Genomic DNA, 19519 nt, shown 5'->3' on the forward strand with positions numbered 1-19519 from the left:
TACATTGTAAAGCACATACAATACATATAGTTAGTGCTTGTTTGATCCTATTAGCAAAGTGAGCATTTTTTTCTCTCTGTTTCAGGACAATCTCTGAGCCCCTCTAGCACGCGGCAACGAAACGCAGCAGGGGACATGCAGGCGGAGGCAATCGGACGAGAGCTCCGACGCATTGGAGACGACTTCAATAGATTGCTCCTTCTCAGGGTTAGTGGTCTGTGTGTGTGTGTGTGGGTGTGTGTGTCTATGTCTGTGTGTGTTTGTGTGTGTTAGAGGGGATCTGGGTAAAGATAAACCACCAGCGATCATACTTATAGTAAGAAACTTGTGCACAGTAGAGCAGCTGAATGGCAGACAGAAGAAAACTGGTTAACCAAATGATGTAATTCACATTTACCAAATACAACATAAATATGCTTTTGTTGTTATTGTTGGGGGAAGCTATCTTGGTTAATTGTTTTTGTCAGAAGTTGCGTTCCACTTAGATATGACTGTGTTGTACAGTGATTTATTTCCCTATCCAACATAATGCACCCTTGATTGCCCCATGCCACATTTGTCATTATTGTTTGCCACAAATGATTAGTTCATGTTTATCAAATCCCAAAAGCTAAGTCAAAACAATAGCTGTTTAACCATGTGAACGTGAAGCGGGATGCTGTTGAAAATGATCAAAATACTCAAAAGAGCAACACATAACAGGGAGGAGCGGATCAGAACCAAAAATCGCCCTAAAATGTCGCTGTGGGTGATCAGAGTGAATCTGCGACCAGCTGGTTATTTCCACTGTGCTCGGGGTGAGTAGAATGAAATTACTTTTGATCAGAAAATAACCAAGCAGTCAGCCTAAAGCTGCAGAAAATCAAGATGCCACAGTAACCACTAAATAAAAATAAAAAAAGCTAAAAAAGCACAACAAGAAAACAGCCATATGACCTCTCAACGGTGGAGGGGCAGAAGCAGCTCAATTCTCCTCTGCAAGGCCTTCAACCAATTTGCAGCAGTGGGAAAGAAACAAAAACAAAACTTAGTGGTACAACTTGGGTGTTTAAATGTGGTGAGACGCAGAGGAGCTCATTGACTGTTCACATTATAAAAGTGGAGCTCATTTGCCCAGCCTAAGTAGCTGTAATTTAACTGCTTATTTCTTGGCTGGCTTACTGAAGTACTGATATACGTACATGGAACTGTCTGTGAATGCTGACTCTTCCCTGGCAGATTGGCAGGAAGTTATTTAGCTATAATATTGGATTTAATTATATATCAAGGCAAGCTTCAAGTAAATCTGTATTTACATGCCACCAAATCTCATTTACAGAGACCTAACATTCCCCCACGAAAACCCCCTCTTTAACAGAATGAATCCATGTGCTGAACCAGGCTCTGGGTAGGCGGCCATCTGCCTCGACCAATTCGGTTGAGAGAAACAGAGAGAGACAGAGATTTAGAGCAAATAATAACCATAATAATAATCGCGATGACTAAAAGTATTAGTGTGTCAGACAGGACCACAGCGGCAGGCACAACCACGATCCAAGCGCAACTGCTATCCATGCCAAGTTAGTAAGATACATAAATGGGACATGAATACGTACATATGGATAGTATTATTGTTATGTGCTATTACTGTTAAAATTTGTGTTGAATTTATTACACAGGAAATGTAAATCATTTCCTGAGTCTCTTCTTGCAGAAATTTAAAGATGAAAGTTTTATCCTTAAAGGCTCCATGTGTAGTTTTGACCACTAGTAATGCTTAGGAGCAATGTTTTTACAAGTAAGTCCCCATTTTGTTTGTATGCAATAAGATACACATTGTTACCCCTGGTTTTAAACTGTTCTGCCACTTACAGTTGGTGGTGATAACATGCAAATAGGCGTGGCACTGTGCCAGCAATTGTAGGGAAGAAAAAGACTGAAATCTAGCCTATATGGTGGGATTTTAAACAAGTTAAAATGTAAAAGTCGGGTTTGACTTCAAGAAGAGACAATGCATTTTGTTAAGAAATGTTTTTTTTGTTTTGTTTGTTAACAAGAGAACTCCACAAGGAACCTTGTGTTCGTTTTTATATTTCCTTTGCAGTGTCACATATTTTGTCCAGATCATACTACCCTAACACACAAGTATTTTCAAAGATGGATCCAGCTTGCTTAATATGGTCTGATTATGTTGTGAAACGACAGTAGTCTATTGCCTCACTGAAGAAATAATCCCATTATTGCATAGAATATAAATCCTCTGAATGATGGGTAATCAGTCAGCCAGACAGGGTGTGTTGTAAAGTTGTGTAGCTGCAATACGTGATCATTTCCTCTTGGATTCTGTTTCCTTGGCAACATTTCTGCATGTTGCATCATCATAGTTTTATTTACTTCACTATCAAAGAACTAACTGGAGCTTTAAGATGCCAGAGAGAAAGTGGGAAAAAAAATCAGAGCCGGTTCACTTAAATCTCATCAGAGAAATGGATTAAAAAAGAAAAGTCAAGAACGAGCATAACAGAGCTGTTATATCCCAATGAAGAGCTTAAAAAAAAGCCCTTAGTGTCAAAAGCTTAACGGCCATAAAGCTACAACTTTCTAGCCGAGCAGTCAATTAGACAAAATGTTCTTCCCCCCCGCCGTGTTTAACCTTCTGGGTGTCAATAAACATCAAAAAGGGAAACAGTTAACCCTTTCTGCCCTCTTGCTTCTGCAAAGACGAAAACTCATCCTTAACCAAAAACTCATGAAACTCTCTAGGGGATGTTGTCTGATTGCACTTGTGGTTTCAGCAGTCAAACCCATCATTATCAGAGTTGTGTTACTCATCCATCTTTTGGGTTTTGGCTTGAATCAGTCACTGCACTGACCTGCCGTCTGGCAGACAGCAGTATCACTGAGTGAATCCCAAAACCTGTGATAAGGTATGTGTCAAGGCTCATGCAAGGCTGGTGTGGCCACCACTGCTGTGATTTAAAGGGGAACTATGCAGTTTTTTTTAGCTTACGTTATCTTAACAGAACAACTTTGGAGTCATTGGAACGGTTATGCAACTTTTTTTGAGTTGAATGGTGGTCGTCTTGCCCCCCACCCATGAGCGGAAACCCCCCCCCCTTGCAACTTTAGGCTGACGAGCCGCCGGCTCGCGCCAGATAGTATCGCCAGATAGTATCGCGGGATATCAGGTCTCGCAATGTAACAAATTGCTTCAAGACACTGCACACATACGCCCATTTAGGAACCAGCTAACAAAGTAGCAATGGAGCTTTTCACACTATTGTCATGGCTGAGTCAGGAAAAAAGAAGCAGAAAGCTAGGACAGCATTGCTGGAGAAACATAGTAGCTGCTAAATATCTATTCTGAAGCTGTAGGGGGAGCTCTATAGAGAAACCTGCAGGCAAAAAGTGAAAAAATGGCCAATACTGCATAACACCCCTTTAAAGGTTTAGTGTGTAACTTTTTTACTAATTCAATATCAAAATCGGTGTTGCCCATTCCAAACTGTTACTTTTTCGTGACTATTAACCACAACAATTCCTATTGGCTTGACATTTCATAATTGGGGTAGACGCTCTATATTCATGCGCCACCTTGAAATTCATTAGCCGATAGGGGACATAGTGCTCCGCCTTTCGCATTTTTGCTGACTCACAGGTGCTGCTAATCTGCTAATGGTTATTGTCGCTTCCCTTCACTTCCCCTAGCAAGTTTGAAGAAAGAAACATGGAAGACCACACATGTTCAAAATCCACATTTCCGCAACAGGAGTCTTCTTCTTAGCCCAGAAATATAAAAAAGGATATTGAAAAGAGCAAAAGACCGGCTTTTTGAAGCATGAAGGCTACCTTAGCTGTGAAACGTACTTTAAACTGCGTGGCGCAAGAGAGTTGAGTGTGATATAAGATCTCAACGCTCGATGGACTTTTAAGCTGCAGAGGAAAACAGAGGGAGGTTGGCGAAATATATGACAATGTGATGATTCAACAGTAGTCACCCTATCAGCAAGACAGAGAGATTGTATGTCTTAGTGAACTTGGGTGTGGAATCATCCAGAATGTGTTAGCATGTGTGTTTGTTTATGCTGTAGAACAATGAGGAGGCAGAGAAAAGAGGAACGTGGAGGCTTGTTCCCTGTTCTCTTGCTAGGTGTTGCTGTGGACAAGTGCACATGCATGGTTACACAATTTTATAACCAGAGCAGTATAAGACATTTTTCAGATATGAATCAGATTCTTGATCTCCAATATAAGAAGTAAAAAAAATATAATTGGGTGATGCCATGCAGAGGTATGGTAGCTGCACGGAAGGGAAGGATAGCAATAATTTAGACATGTTTAACTTGAAATCACTAGCAGGTAAAAAAAAAACAGCTGGCGTAGCTAGCGTTGTCTATTTTCTCCCTTAGCTAACAGTGAGCAAGAGCCGCAGTACAGGAGAGTGAATCAGTCTGAATAAGAGTGAAGAAAAAAACTGAAACAGATAATTATAGTAAGTTTGCTTGGCATTCATCCTACTGTTGGCAGGTGTGCACCTACTGTTGCTCAGTTTTCAGGAGAGGAAATGTTTTATCCTCTGATCTCTTACTGTGCATCATCTAAAAACCTGAACGCTCAAATCTCATACGATCATGTCCCTTACATAGCGGGGGTTTTGTTTCGATGCATATTCCTGTTGTGAGTGGGGAACCCATCATTTAATGGTCTTGTGTCTCTTATCAAACTGAGTACTGCTGACATTCCCTGAGACCACCACTCCATGGCCTGACCCCAGGCCTTAGCGTTTCTACTCCAGGCACTTTTTTTTTCTCAACAATCATGGACATCTTTGTGAGTCATCATGTCTGCTCTCTGAGACCAGATGGCCTTGAAGAGTGACCCTACCAGAAGCCTGGATCAAACCCAGACACATTGGAGGGTTTACATTTCCCAACTCAAATTGGAGAGTTGAAAGATCTGAGAGGAAATTGATGACGTTTTTGAGCAAAGGGAAATTCCAATTACATGTACTTCACACTTGCATCTAACAAGCCCAGCAGGTTAGGTGAATCACCATGCATCATATCTTGCTCGTGGATTTGGGATGATTCAGGCTTCTGATGTGACTGCCTCCTAAACACCTCCATCTGGAGCCTAGAGCAGTGATTCCCAACCTTTTTGACCTGTTACCAGTGTTGGGCAAGTTACTTTTAAAAAGTACTTAGTTACAGTTACTAGGTAGTTCTTCTAAAAAGTAATTAAATTAGATACTCAGTTAAAAATGATAAAAGTTACTGGTTACTTCAGAAAGGAACTAATGCTCAAATGTGACCCCACTTGACCCCTCTTTAATGGAACTTAAAATACATGTTTATTGTATGCAATGTTTAATTATTTATGGTAACTCTGAATATTATAATGAAATGGACACTTAATACAAAATATATACACTCTTGGTAGTGCAAATAACATAAGTGCTTTGATGTTTATACTTGTGCGCTGTTGTGTGCGTAAAGCCGGCGCGCGTGTTTGTGTGTGTGTGTGTGTGTGTGTGTGTGTGTGTGTGTGTGTGTGAGTGTGTGTGTGTGATAGAGCGAGGGAGAAGTGAGACAGTGACAGCAATCAGCTTTGGAGCTGTAGCCACTCTAGAGTCATAGTGAGAGAAACAAAGTGCCCCCCCCCCCTTTGTTTTCTGACCACGGAGGGAAATCTTTAGCAGCAAAAGTTACACCCATCCTTGATTATTTAACGCCATACCTGTCTTTTGTTGACTGACTTGCTTGTGTTGTTCATTGTCTCCGACTGCGTGCTTTTGAACACCCGCCCAACTCTACCTCTGATTGGCTTACCATGAAACTTTACTCAACCTCAACCAATCGTCAGCATTTATGCGCTTGTCTCGTGGACAGCCCACTTACCAAGGAAGGAAAAAAGTCTTTGATTCTCGGCTCAGAGATCTAGTTAGTCTGATGAAAAAACAGCTTCAATTATTATAACGCGCCACGTGTTTTGGCAGTAACGACAACGCCGTTTTTCCTATTACCGCTCATACTTTTTATTTGACCACATTTAAGAAGTAAAATTCAATGTAATTCAAGAAGAAAAATGCAAAGATAAGATAAGATATCAAAACATAACAATAATTTGGACAACATGGGTTAAATTTGACATGGGATGTTTGTGGTCCTCAGAGGATGAAAGCTATTGACTTTTGTGATTCCCTAACTATTCTTGTTGCGCTACCATGAGCTTGACTTTTTCTTTCTTTTTTCTGAGAAATGTCGTGATAATTATCAAATGGACTGACTGCTGTGAAGTTTGGTAAAGCCATTCATGGTCCTCAGAGGATGAATCCTACTGACTTTGATAATCCCATGACTTTTCTTCTAGTGCTACTATGAGGTTGACACATTTAGTTTTGAGTGAACTATATCAATTACAATTTCATGAACAACCTTGCAATTTCAACAGGCGTTCATGCTCCCCTCAGGATGAATTATAACAACTTTAGTCATTATTTTACTTTCAATCTAGTGCAACAATCTGATCATAAATGTAACTATCCAAAACGTTGGTTCATGACCAAATACCTGCAAAGCTAATGCTACTCTGACTATACCATTTAGACTTTCCCCACAACTATTTGGAAGGTCCCAACCCCCTGGTTGGACACCACTGACCTAGAGGGAAGAAACCATTTTTAGGAAAGTCCTCAAAAATGTCATGGACATCCGAGCCATTATCAAATAAGCCCAGCTGGACAGTGAGGCAAATGTAAAAGCCAAATGAAAATGATTCCTCTAAATATGTAAAAGGGATATACACTTGATAGTATTGTAAATTGTAAATATATCATCAGGGTTTAGGGGGATATTATACCACACTGATAAGTTCTCACATTACCACCAACTTATTGTTACATTGCTGTTGAATACTGAGCTGCCATTGCCAAAAATAGCTTTATTCAGTTTCATTGCCTGAAGGCGTTGACTGTGAGGCAGAGCTGCATCACTAAGACTGAAGAGGCTTTGAAATGACTCACGTCATCTGAGCATACATTTACACACAGACACACAGGTGTCTCAGCTCACTGTATTGCCTGAGAAAGTAGTAAAGCTATTCTTATAAATGTAATTACATACAAACCACATTTAGGTGATTCAGTAATTGTCTTTAAAACATGTGCAGTCGTGTGTAGTCACTGATATTATGATAAGTTATTTGTTTTTTAGCAGTTATCCTCTCTCTCACTTGCTTTCACTCATGTGTACTCATTTAATCCAGCCTCCCCCCTCACTCTCTCTGTTAAACATTTACACAATGTGTGTGCGATTATGTGTGTTTGTTTTCAAACATCTGTATTCGTGCTCTGTGTGTGTGTTGATGTGTGTGTGTGTGTGTGTGTGTGTGTGTGTGTGTGTGTGTGTGTGTGTGTGTGTGCGTTTGGTGTGACAGTCTAGTGTCCGTGACAGTGTAGATTCATTATGGCTTAGCCCTGTGGTTTAAAAACTGTCAGGGAGCAAAACACAAGGTCTAATTATCCTGCCAAAGCACACAGACACACACACACCCACACACACACACACACACACACACACACACACACACACACACACACACACACACACACACACACACACAAACTCCAACACACACTCTGTCCTCTTTCAGTAGGAGGTAAAACCCTTTGTCCTGAAGACAGAAATAACTCTGAGGAACGTTGTCAACCAGTGGGGTGTCACTGGCTGGCTGCTTGTGTTTTTGTTTGTGTATGTTCAAGTGTGCGTGAAAGACAGAGACCGGGAAAAAATACAATATTTTTAACCCTTGTTTAACCATGAGTTAAGAGGGCATTGCTGTTTCCATCAGTTGAATGCAGGACCAAACGCTGATGTGTTGTGACATTGCTACAATTATTTCTGAAATTTTCTAAGCTTTCTGATGACTCCATATTGCACAAACGATTCCAATGAGCACTATCTAAGCTCTACTTTACTCCAAAAATGTGGTCTGTATGCAAGGCCACACCAACCGTTACATTTTGTGCCAGAATCAAACATAGAGCAGAGAAAAGCTTGCTGGAATGATTTAGTTGTCACTACATAGCCACAACTGTAAAGAATAATGTGCAGACAGATGTTTACATGTTCAGATTGAGATGTAAGTGTAAGCTGCATTATGTGTTTAAAATTTTTATCCATGCTCTAACAAGAGAAATTATACTGTTTGGGGGAGGTTTGCATACTTGCACAGTTTGCATTGTGTGTGTGTATGTGTGTGCTTGTGCTTGTCTAAGTGTAGCCTTGTTTGAAGAGCTATTTTTGAGCAGCAGCATAGTAAGTTGTGGTGACCAAACAAAATCACATGAGCTTTTTGGAACAGGCTGACTCAATGTTTCCACAGTGAAAAAAAAAAAAGAAAACAGACAAGAAGAAGAGATTTAAAATCTTCTACATCAGAGATATGTCTAAAGGCAAAATCAACAGTTTCTTGACCTAAAAAAGAAATATGGAATTGAGTAATGCTTTTCACATCAACTTTTCTGTCTTTTCATTTGTCAAATTGTGTACATTGCTCCTCTAGGTTTTCTGACATAATGTCCCAGTAGAATACCCTTTATACCAATCACATATATTAGAAAATTCTTGCCATCCATTTTCAAAACATTCCAAAAGTTGTAGTCTTTCTTCCTTCCAGGTAGCCATTTTTCCATTCATTTCAATAATAAATGAACTTGCATTCACCTAAAACCCAAAATGGAACATCACGGTGAACGTCAAGTTGACTTGTCTTTTTTCTCACCATCTCATGCTGCTAAAGTCACTGATAAGTTTCTCACCATCATAACTTTTCTGATTAAAGTCTTTATTGATGGTGCATACAAGAGCTGGTGGGAAGTTCAGGCATCCTTGCCCTTGAACCTAGCTAAATATGCAAAGCTGCCAAATTCACTCGTTTGTCCACTAGCGTTGATTCACAACATGTTTTGCAACTGTAGAGCATGTATGAAAATCTCTGATGTTGGACCTTCCCACCAACATTTAAAATGTGTCTGCACTTTTTATTAAAATGCAACAGTAATATAACTAATTAAAAATAAAGGCAAAGCCATTTTCATTGTGATGGATTCATATACCTGCTGTCTGGAACCTAAATAGAAACTAATGGCTGCCTGAGTTGCAGGAAAATGTAGTAAAACATAAAACATTGTGGGATGTTAGAATTGTAGTTAAACAAAACAAGATCTGTAGTAGTTGGTATGATACATGGAATCATGATCAGCAGGATCCTTTAAAGTAGATCTGCAGATATTGTGCACATGAGTTTGTATATCATCTTGTTTGATTGGTTGACTGAATGACAGTGTGGTTGCTTCATTCGTTGACTTATTGTCTGTCTGGTGGATTTTCTGGTTGATTGATTGTAGAGTAAGTTTACTCGGTCACTGCCCGCTTGGCTTTCTCTCTTGAGTTGTGGATGTTTTGCTTTTTACTTTTTGTATATCAGAGACAGAGAGAGAAATAGAGAGTGTGTGTGTGTGTGTGTGTGTGTGTGTGTGTGTCAGCTGAACTTCTTGTTAAAAGCCTGGAAAACAACTTGTGGCAGCAGGTTTTCTATTCTCAGATGATGGAAGGGGTTGTTTGAGGTAAGAGTTTAAAATGAGGAAACTATAAAGAGGATTGCCAGTGTGTGGGTGTGTGTGTGTGGGTGTGAGTGTGTGTATATATATTCTTTCTGTAATCCTGAGGTATAAGGTTAAATATCAAGATTGTTCAGTGAAACTGGTTTTGGCTTTGTGTCAGACTCTCAGCCTACAGTTTTTCAGCTTAGGAGTACATCTGCTTCTGATTGCCGTTGAAATCAAACCTCTCATCCTGACTCTGACATGCGAACAATTACCCAAATAACAGACTAGCCCTATTGTCTCCATGGTGTTTTTAATCATAGGTAATTATTTGTGTCCCCAGAACTTTTGATTTACGGTAACGTTTTTGACATTACTGTTTGTGTTTGGATTAAACAAGCGAGATACAACTTCTTCATTTATTTTGAAGGTGCTGGTAGCTATATTTCTTTTTAACTTTGGAGAAAGAGAGGGTCTTTATTGTGAGCTAAGCTAATAGCCTTTTTGCACTAGCTTTTTACTTAAACTGCTCATATTATACTTTTTGATTTTTCCTTTCCTTTATTGCGTTATACATCATTTCTGTGCATGTTATAGGTTTACAAAGTGAAAAGCCCAAAGTCCACCCCAAAGGAACTTTACCATCTTCTGGAAAAAAAATACTGTTTACAAACTGCTCCAAACAGCTCATTGTAGTCCAGCCTTTACTTCCGTGACGAACGTGCGTCGCTTTGTAACACATGTTAAAATGCTCGCCAAACTGCTATCATGGCATGCCCTAATGCTCTACAACTGACAAGCTAGCAGTACTTAGTGCGACTCCCAACAAAGACGGAACAGAAGTGAGATGTCTCACTCTGTAGCCAAAACAGAGAGCTCAACACACAGGGTGAAAAGAGGAGCTGCAGTAATGTGCAGCACAAAAAATTATATGGTGTTTTCTGAAAATGAAACCACATAAACCTATTCTGGTACAACCTCTAAATTCATTTATGAACTTGATAATGAGCATAATATGAGCACTTTAATACACAGACATGAGAGTGATATCAATCTTCTCATCTAATACAGCAAAAAAGCACATTTGCAAAAATGCCCAACTAGTCTTTTGAATCCTTTGAATGAGTTGCAGAAACTGTGAGCCTGCACCTTCCAGTATCAGACATCTGATGATGATTAATACAAATGAAGCCAGGTGTGAATGAACTTGACCTGCACTGAATGAAGTAGGACAGTGATCTGATTACTAATCATCTGATCCAGAGGTGGTTTAAGACACATTGTATATAGATGGTTGAATGTAAATGCGTCATCTTTTTTAAAACCACATACATCAAGTCTCAGCTCCTCCCAGGTACACCACATCCTTCTGTTATGTTGTCATTGACAGCTTCTCCTGCACTTTCATTAGCTGTAGAATATGTATAACATAGTAAGTGCCCACCATGACTACAGAGCAGAACGTTTACAATGGCATTTAGAATTTGGTGACAAAACATCTGATTAATGTATTCCCGAAGAGATAAACCATATCCAATTGTTTTAAGAATTTCTGAAACTGCTGACAATCCACTTTATTATATGACATCACTTGAAATAAACTGAGCATATACAAGTGAAAAAAGCTTCTAAGTAACTTTACTTTATGTCTTGAGACTCATAAATCTGACAACATGGTCCCTCACTCTGCAAACTGCAGACCATCTTGAGAGTTAAATCATTGCAGCGGTTTGTGAGGTGAGGAAAGAGCAAAGAAACTCTGCCAATTTGAAAACCACAAAGCCTGAGTCTCTCTTCCAAAGCTGCATTGAGGAGAGACCAGTCTCTAATGTGTAATATGATGAACGCTTTTGCCAGCAAGTAAACATTATTAATATTATCATTAATAATCTTAATAACAAAGTTTTCACAACAAAAAAGTATGTTTGCATATTTAAAGGCCAGAAAGTGTGTAAGCTGGGAAAATGACTACTTATACGAAAGTTGCGCTTCAGTGGAAAATCCACTGCAACTTTATACTCACAGGCGAAGTGACAAACGTTTGAGGTTATGCGTTGCCAAAAGAAAAGAAGGACTGAACTAATGACTGTTTGCTGTCGCTTCTACACCCACGCGGGTCTTGATTTACAATGTCTAAAGTCCATGTTGTGGAGGTGAAAGCAAATTTTCAAAAATAATTCATGTTTGGAGAGTTTACTCTGCCAAACACAACAATTCCTTGATGACATTTGAGGGAAATCAGACTTAGCTGCAGTGTAGTAAGTGCTGCTCTATCTCCACTGCTGTCTCAATGTATGTTGATTTTAAGTTAGAAAGTTTATAATGTGATGACTACTGGGGGAAAAAAACCATCAAAGAAGAAAAAAGTACCCCATGTCATGTCAGGATAAAGTGTTTATCCAGATGGGTTTATGGAGATTTGTTCCTTTTTTCCAGAAAAAAATGAAACATTCCAGTTCTCTTCTTTCATGGTGGATTTAATTAAAACAAGAATAACAGTTTGCAGCCACATAAGCTTCTCTGTAAAGCTGTCAGTAGGCCTAGCGATGTTTGAACTAAATTCTAACATGCTGAATTTTTTGCCCAGTCTAATGGCAGTTCGTGAAATGGGGCCGTTATTCAATTTATTGATCGTGTACAGGGACACAATTTTCTCGTTTTATTTTCAGTAGTGAGCAAACATTTTTACACTAATGTATTTAAATGGGAAGCATCTTCGTGATAAAAGCACAATTAATATTGTGGAGATCCACGTAAGGTGGTTGGTGGGGGTGGTGGATGTGTCAAACTACACAGGACTTTCACCCCGAAGACCGGGGATCGCGTCCTGCGTGGGGCAGTTCCTTTCCACGTTATTCTTCTCCTAACCACAACCGTCCCGTTGTTGGTAAGTGTCCGTCTCGTCGTTGTCACCCGTGTGTGGCGTTTCATTCAGAGCAGCCTAGTGTCATGGCAGCTGTTGCTGGCGTGTTGTGATTTATTTACCCGTTGTAACGTCCCCCAGAGGCCGCGGGTCGTGTCCCGGTGGCCGTTGTGGTCACCGTCTACCACGTGGCATTTCATTTCCTCATTGTTGTGTCCCATAGAGCAGCCCAGTGTCGTGGCAGCTGTCAGCGGCGTGTGGCATTTCATTTCCCCGTTGTTACGTCCCCCAGAGACCGCGGATTATGTCCCGGTGGCTGTTGACAAAACAAATAAATCAAAATAACGTGAATTCTCAAACTGCTATTAGACCAGGTTGGATGTTTATCAGGTGCACTGTTCACTATGTAAACCATTTTAGTTTAGTTTGATAGAATGCTAATATTTGCAGATAAGCTCAAAACAAAGTATTGGACCTGATTATGGCACTAGATGGAAAGAAAAGGGAGCGTCAAAGTTAACACAATTGATCCTTTGAGGACCATGAATGTCTGAACCAAAGTTCATAGCAATTCATCCAATAAGTTGTTAAAACATTACACTCTCTGAGTGGTGGAAAGACCCAATGTCCGACAGATAATAAATAAATAATAAATAGTCTCGTGACTAGTGTAGCCAAAAACATATGGTAAGAAAATGGTTTCCAACAAAAATAGCCTGGTAGTTTCCAACATGTCTGGGAATAATAATGATTGAGATGTACCTCCTGTTTAAACATATGGGTTTGAGCACGCAATTTGCATACTCAGATCTGATTTACTTAATCTCTCCTTTTGCCACTACACCGTCTCATGACAAAGCGTTTCACTTCCTGAGCGATGTGTTTCACGTCGTTATACATTGTCATGACAGAGAATCAGAAGGTCATTGATCACAACGGTCAGCTTTTCCTCTATTTAGTTTGAAGTCCTTTTTCATAGTTGAAGTAGAAAAGAACAGTGCTTCTATCTCACGGAGGTTCAAAATAAATGTGATTGGTTGTATTCAGGTTGTTTCTTTGGATGACAATTCATGAATCTATCAGGCTTGTTAAACTGGTTATGTACAGGAAATTCGGGTCACGTCTTGTTTAAATCATTACTCTGGCAGCTCTTTGGTCACCTCTGATTGTTTGTTTGACTTGGTCACAGTCAGAATTAGAAGCAGACTGATTCAACACAAGGTTAACTGCTTTTCCCCTCACCTTTTTTCTCCTCTGACATTAGGTGTTTCTGTGGGTTTTGGCTTGCTTTTCCGCTCAGACCACACAGCTTTGAAATTTCTCTCGTGCTCTTGTTTTGTTAATGGTCCATTGTGTAGGAATATCTCCCATCTAGCATTGAGATTGTATATTGCAATCAACTCTATCGCACCACGCATTTCAAACAGAGATTACGTATTAGATTAAGTATTACAGAGACGGTAGCCTTCACACTTAAAAAAACGGTCTTTTTCATCTTTCAATATCCTTTTTCTGGGTGAAGAAGAGGACTTCTGACACACACATCCATTTTATACGTGCATGAGGCAGAGTGGTAATTGGGAGGGCTGGTAGTGTTTTGAGGCCGTTTCGGCCGCTTTGTTCGCCCGCTCCGGCCCTCTGATCGCCCGCTCCGGCCGCCGCTGCCCTCTCTGACCGGTGCTGCGCGCTGGTCAAACTAACCTGCACGACGGGCCGCAGCCGCCTCTTACTTCCGAACATCCATCTCTTCATCGCCCCCCGAGAGCCGGTGGGCAATGAATTTCCCGGTAGATTTTTTTGTCCAACTCCACCTCAGAATGTAATAAGATAACGTGTGGTCGTCCATGTTTCCTTCTTCAATGTTGCCGTGACTGGGAAGCTGTGATACCCATTAGCAACATCAGCATTAGCTGTGAGTTTCATCAACTTACAGCAAAAACGCAAAAGGCGTAGAAGTATATCCTGTATGTCCCTTACCGGCTAACGTATTTCAAGATGGCGCATGACTATGGAGAGTCTACACCAGTTCATGCAAGCACAAATGTAAAATTTCAAGCCAATAGGAATACTTGAAATTGATTGATGAAATTGGTCAATATTCATAAAAAAGGACCAGTTTGTGAAGGGCAATACAGATTTTGATGATGAACAACTACAAAAGTTACACTGGACCTTTAAGATCTTGTTTTTCAGAGCACAGTCGTGCCCTGGGGCAGAAGGCTTATTCTGTGCCAGTCAAAGTCTGGACGGTATTGTGAAGGCCATCCGGCTGGGCTGTATTTAAATGGCTTCATGCCGAAACAGAACATCTATCTTCCAGTGGAAAAACTGATTCCTACTCTTGTAAATGCCAGAGTTATTCTTGTAAATGATTCAGTTAGAGTGCAAGAGCAATAATAGCTTAGGGTGGATTTTTAAGCCCCACTCTGCTTCTGCTTTACATTCACACACCTCCAAGATTTCATACCTGAGCGCTGCATAGTGCAACCACAGCCTACTGCTAAGAGCTGTTTTTGTGAGTTCATTAAATTAGGAATTCTTATTGAATCCTATGTTTTACTCTGAACAGGTTTGAACTAAAGCTAATAGGAAAATGATGGTAACTCGTGCAAGGCCCTGAAATATGAGCAAAATATTTTAAGTTCCCCTATTATTATTATTATTAGAGGTGTGTGTTGATGTAAGCGAAGTTACCAGATACTTCATTAATTGTTGGGATCCCCACCTACCTTTCCTCAGCAACAGGAACCTAGTTGTTTCTGGAGAGTGCTTGTTTAACCGTCTTGTTGTCCTCGGGTCGAATTTGACCACTTTAAAAAATGTCTATATCTAAAATATGGGTTTCTCTTTAACCAAATTACCACAAAAAAATGTACACTCTTAGCAAATACAATTGATCACTTTCATTCCTGACTAAACTCATCTCTACGTTCCTTTGATCTTAACTATTAGTAAAAAAAAATCGTAATATCTGTATTTTTAGCACAAATATTAATTCTGTATAAATGAGGGTTATTGACCATGAATTCCAAAATGCTCTCTAAAACTATTGGTAGCAGGGGTGTGTTAGTGAAAACAAAACAAAAAGTCTGAAAAGGAGTAAACAATGTCAAATTTGTGTCAGTTTTTGACCCGGGAGGACAACACAAGGGTTCAGGAGGACGCTACCCCGCTAAAGGTCCTTTTCATCTGGCGACCAGGCAGATCCCCTATTGTAAGAAGCTGCTGCTGCTAAAGCGAAACACCTGTTTCAGTCCACAGTGTGCCAAGTGTGTCGGAATGACTGCTGAGAGACGTTCAAAATAGCTAAAACTTATGATGTATTCAGGGCTTTCTTGCTTGAGACTTAATAGTTGGATCTGGAATCTGGATATGATAGTTGCATCATGGGAAATGCAAAGTGGACAGTTAAGGGTAAGTACATGTGGTAACTGGACAAAAATATAAAACAATTCAAAAAGATTTGAAGCCTTCAGACAAATTTAAACCCACAAACATACATGCATTCATACACACACACTGGTGTAAGGACAACACACCTGTAGACGGACGGAGTACAGAGGGTTGTGTCAGGATGTAGAGAACTGTTCTAACTTGCTTCCTGCAGATGTAAACAGACAGTATGCCTATTTGTCTCTTGGATTTGAAATCATCACGGGATTCCCAGGTGTTCACCTGAACATTTGATGCATATCGCAACATGCTCAACACAAACATTTTGTGAAATGAGAACACACTGAACAAAAGCAAATGATTCAGTTGGACATATAATTTAACTTCATTAAACTAAACATGCTGTTTTCGCACTTTTTTTCATTAAATGTTCAACTTACAGTACAATAATGTACTTCTTTTATCCATTAACCAAATTAATACTTGGGGAAGATTACCCTCATTACCCTGTCCTAAACAAACCCGCCAACTTTAAATAGTTTAGCCAGCGCTTTTTTTTGCTGCCTCAAGCTTCTTTTGAAACTAATTTGTCTTCTGGCTGTGGCGACAGCCGCATGCCGACAGTCAAAAACCACACATCTTCGATGTTCTGTGTGTGTGTTGCGTTAGGTCATGGCAGTTTCCTGCTATGACGACCAGCCGCGGCTCGCTTCACGCATGAGGTGGTACTCATCTGCAATGGAATAAAAAGGACGGGGCACCATGGCCCAGGCTAGCTGAGTCGAGGCGAGTCGAGCAGGTACCCTTAATGGAAAAACGCCACTGTTTCAAAAATAAAAACACTGTTTAAAAAGACAAACAACAAAATACAAATCTTACCTTCAGCTTGTGGACTGTGTAAGTTAAGCAGGCAAACACGCTTATACATGAAATAAGACCAATTGTACACTTTTACTCATAATACTTCTGATACAAGGATTAAGTGGCTCTACTGGGTTGCCTGGGTCGCTCACCTGGTTGAGCATGCACCCTATGGCTTAGTCCTTAACGCAGCGGTTGCAGGTTCAATTCAATGTCATTCCATCTTTGTGCTGTCCGGTCAATAAAGGTCTAAAAATCCCCAAAGAGTAATCTTACACTGCAATACACAAAGTATTGCAGTGTGCTGTGTACACAAAGTACACAGTTTATTTATTTGCATGTCTTCTACATAGATCATTAACAGGATGCTGACTGTTTGAACACATCTAAAAGTTAGCTGATGATGTCATTGACGTTTTTTTAACAAGCTAGCATTGGCATATTTACCTGCCTTTAGCTACAGATAATAAAACCTTGTAGCGACAGTGGTCATTTTAGCCAGCAACCGTTGGTTCATTGCAGACAAAAACAAGAAGCTGCTTTTGTCTTATCTGTGTTGTTTTCAAAATTCATCACTTCTTACAGTCTGTCGTGTGAGAGTGGAAAGTTTGATAGTTGTAGCACAGTTACTAAGTCCATTTAAACTATACAGTAGATCATTGTAGTTAAAGATTATTGTCTTTACCTATCTGTTGATACTGTAACATCCCTTCTTCTCTCTGTCCTTTTTTGATTCCAGGGGGTGGCAGGCAGACATAGACGGGTTGTGATCCATCCAAACCCACTGCCACACATCCACCAGGAGCCCGCCGTGCTGCTTTTCGTGGGCCTTCTGATCCTCCTGATTGGACGAATAATCTACGTGCAAGGAAGTACAAACAGCCAGGACAACTCTCAGGTTTAGCCTTTGGAAAACCCAGCAGATGTAGCTAATAATGTATCTGTATTGAATCCTTGTTGTTTTTTTGGGACCTGATTTTTACCAGTGGTGGAAGGAGACTTTGGACTCTTAATTTCCATGGAGATAATTTGTTGACACCTTTGAGGAGCTGTGAAATGCCTGGATTTGTGTTTATTCACCTCTGCTCCTTCACGGTCTCTGAGCCTTTGCAATGCCACCAAAGAGCCGGGAGTTTGCACTTCTTTCCAGCGCAGAGGTGGTCATGTCACCTAAATATGCATCTGTGCAAAATGACGCCTGTGGAAATTCAAATGTGCCTTGTACAGTTTCCTATTTACTTTTATAGCTTCTTTTATGGTTTTTATTGTACAGAGATTATGAATTCCTAGGGTGATCAACTCTGCAGACCCAGGGTTGGTTAATGTGGGACCAGTCTGCAGATTTCCCTCCCTTTTTTCCCTCTAATGGTTTCAGGTAGGAAAACATGATCTTGTATTCCTGTCTTGTCACAATCCAACATGCAACAGACTGATTTGTGTGGGAACTAACTGGTCCAAAGTAATAATTTTTATCTAAACTACTGTGTCATTTAACACTTTGTCACCATGAGTTACCATGTCTGCTTATGTCTACATAGTAAGTTAATAAGAACCGACTGTACAGCAGGGTTTCCAGCCACAGAAATGAATTTTATCCTGATAATTTGATTACTAAATGACACTGGAATTGACCTAAGACAACATCAAATGTCATGACAGGATTACTTTTTCAGGGAAAGGTGAGGTGGGTTATAGAAATGTTGCAGTTTTCCTCAGCAACAAAACAACTTGTTCTGGGTGGCAGTACAGTGATTGTATTGTAAAAGACTGGAATATTTTGATGGAAATCATCAGGAAAATCAGACCATTGCTTGCAAACACAAGTATGTTGTACTGTTTGTACCAACATGGGAAAATAATGCACTCTGGACTAGGGCTGTAACAATACACCAACCTTTGGCTTGATTTGGTTCACGATATTGTATGATATTTCAATACCCTTGGTCAAGTTTAAGTAACAGTAGCTCCTCCCACCATAATATGTAATCAAGTAATCTGTAATCAGGATTATCATCTCTTCAAAGGTACTTTCAATTGATGCACCAATCCTGCATCTTTTTTAAAGTGAGAACACATTTCTTTACAATTTCCACTAGTTATCTAAACATGTATAGACATTAATTAACTTGGAATTGCCAAATTAATGTTTTATCCATGTATTTTATGACTACTTTACAATTGTACAATTTACTGAACCTGCCCAGGCAGATTTAAAACCTTTGCATTGATCAGTTTTACACAAACAAAACCTCAAGCATTGATACTAGTAAGATGATACTGTACCAACTGTACCAAATGACACCATCCACCGTCTGTAATGAAAAACCTGTGTGTTTCTGTAACCCCTAGAGCCAGGTTGAATGGTGAAGACACGTGACTTCCTTCCTATTGACTTAAAATTTAACATGCGATAACCAAGCATTTTTCTAATCATGTTTATGCCCAAATACAGTCAGTATACATGGATTTACAGGATGACTGTAAATAACATAAAGCTTACTACTCTATATTTTCTACAGTCATTATGCAGTTACTAAGATGCCCAGTTAGTTAGTGGAACTCAAGAGCAAGATAATGAACAAAATAAATAATGGAATCATGTCAATCATTTAAACCATTAAACAGTGTCATTTCCTGCTGTCTTGTTTACTATTGTTTTATTTTGCATTGTTTTATTTTGTAAAGCAAATTCCTCCAATACAGTGAGTGGCCTGTCACTGTTCTTTGTTTCAGCCTCTGGATTTAACTTTAGCAGCAAAGACTGAATGTAGTTGGCAAGTATTGTTTTGTTGACAAGGTCATGTTATCCGTTTATTAGC

The 19519-nt window shown here is 39.8% G+C and overlaps 1 protein-coding gene across 2 annotated transcripts in view; it reads left to right on the plus strand.

Moving 5' to 3' along the window:
* LOC117960734 (bcl-2-like protein 11) overlaps positions 1–18449 on the plus strand; it is a 28247-nt gene extending 9798 nt beyond the window's left edge. For both annotated transcript variants that reach the window (XM_034898863.1, XM_034898864.1), the window contains exons 3-4: positions 86–207; positions 17440–18449. In XM_034898863.1, coding sequence (XP_034754754.1) covers positions 86–207; positions 17440–17604 — 287 coding nt within the window. In that variant the 3' untranslated portion in view covers positions 17605–18449. The remainder of the gene's footprint in view (positions 1–85; positions 208–17439) is intronic.
* The last annotated feature ends 1070 nt before the right edge of the window (positions 18450–19519 follow it).

This window comes from Etheostoma cragini, chromosome 17 (genome assembly GCF_013103735.1).
Source record: "Etheostoma cragini isolate CJK2018 chromosome 17, CSU_Ecrag_1.0, whole genome shotgun sequence".
Classification (NCBI taxonomy): domain Eukaryota; kingdom Metazoa; phylum Chordata; class Actinopteri; order Perciformes; family Percidae; genus Etheostoma; species Etheostoma cragini.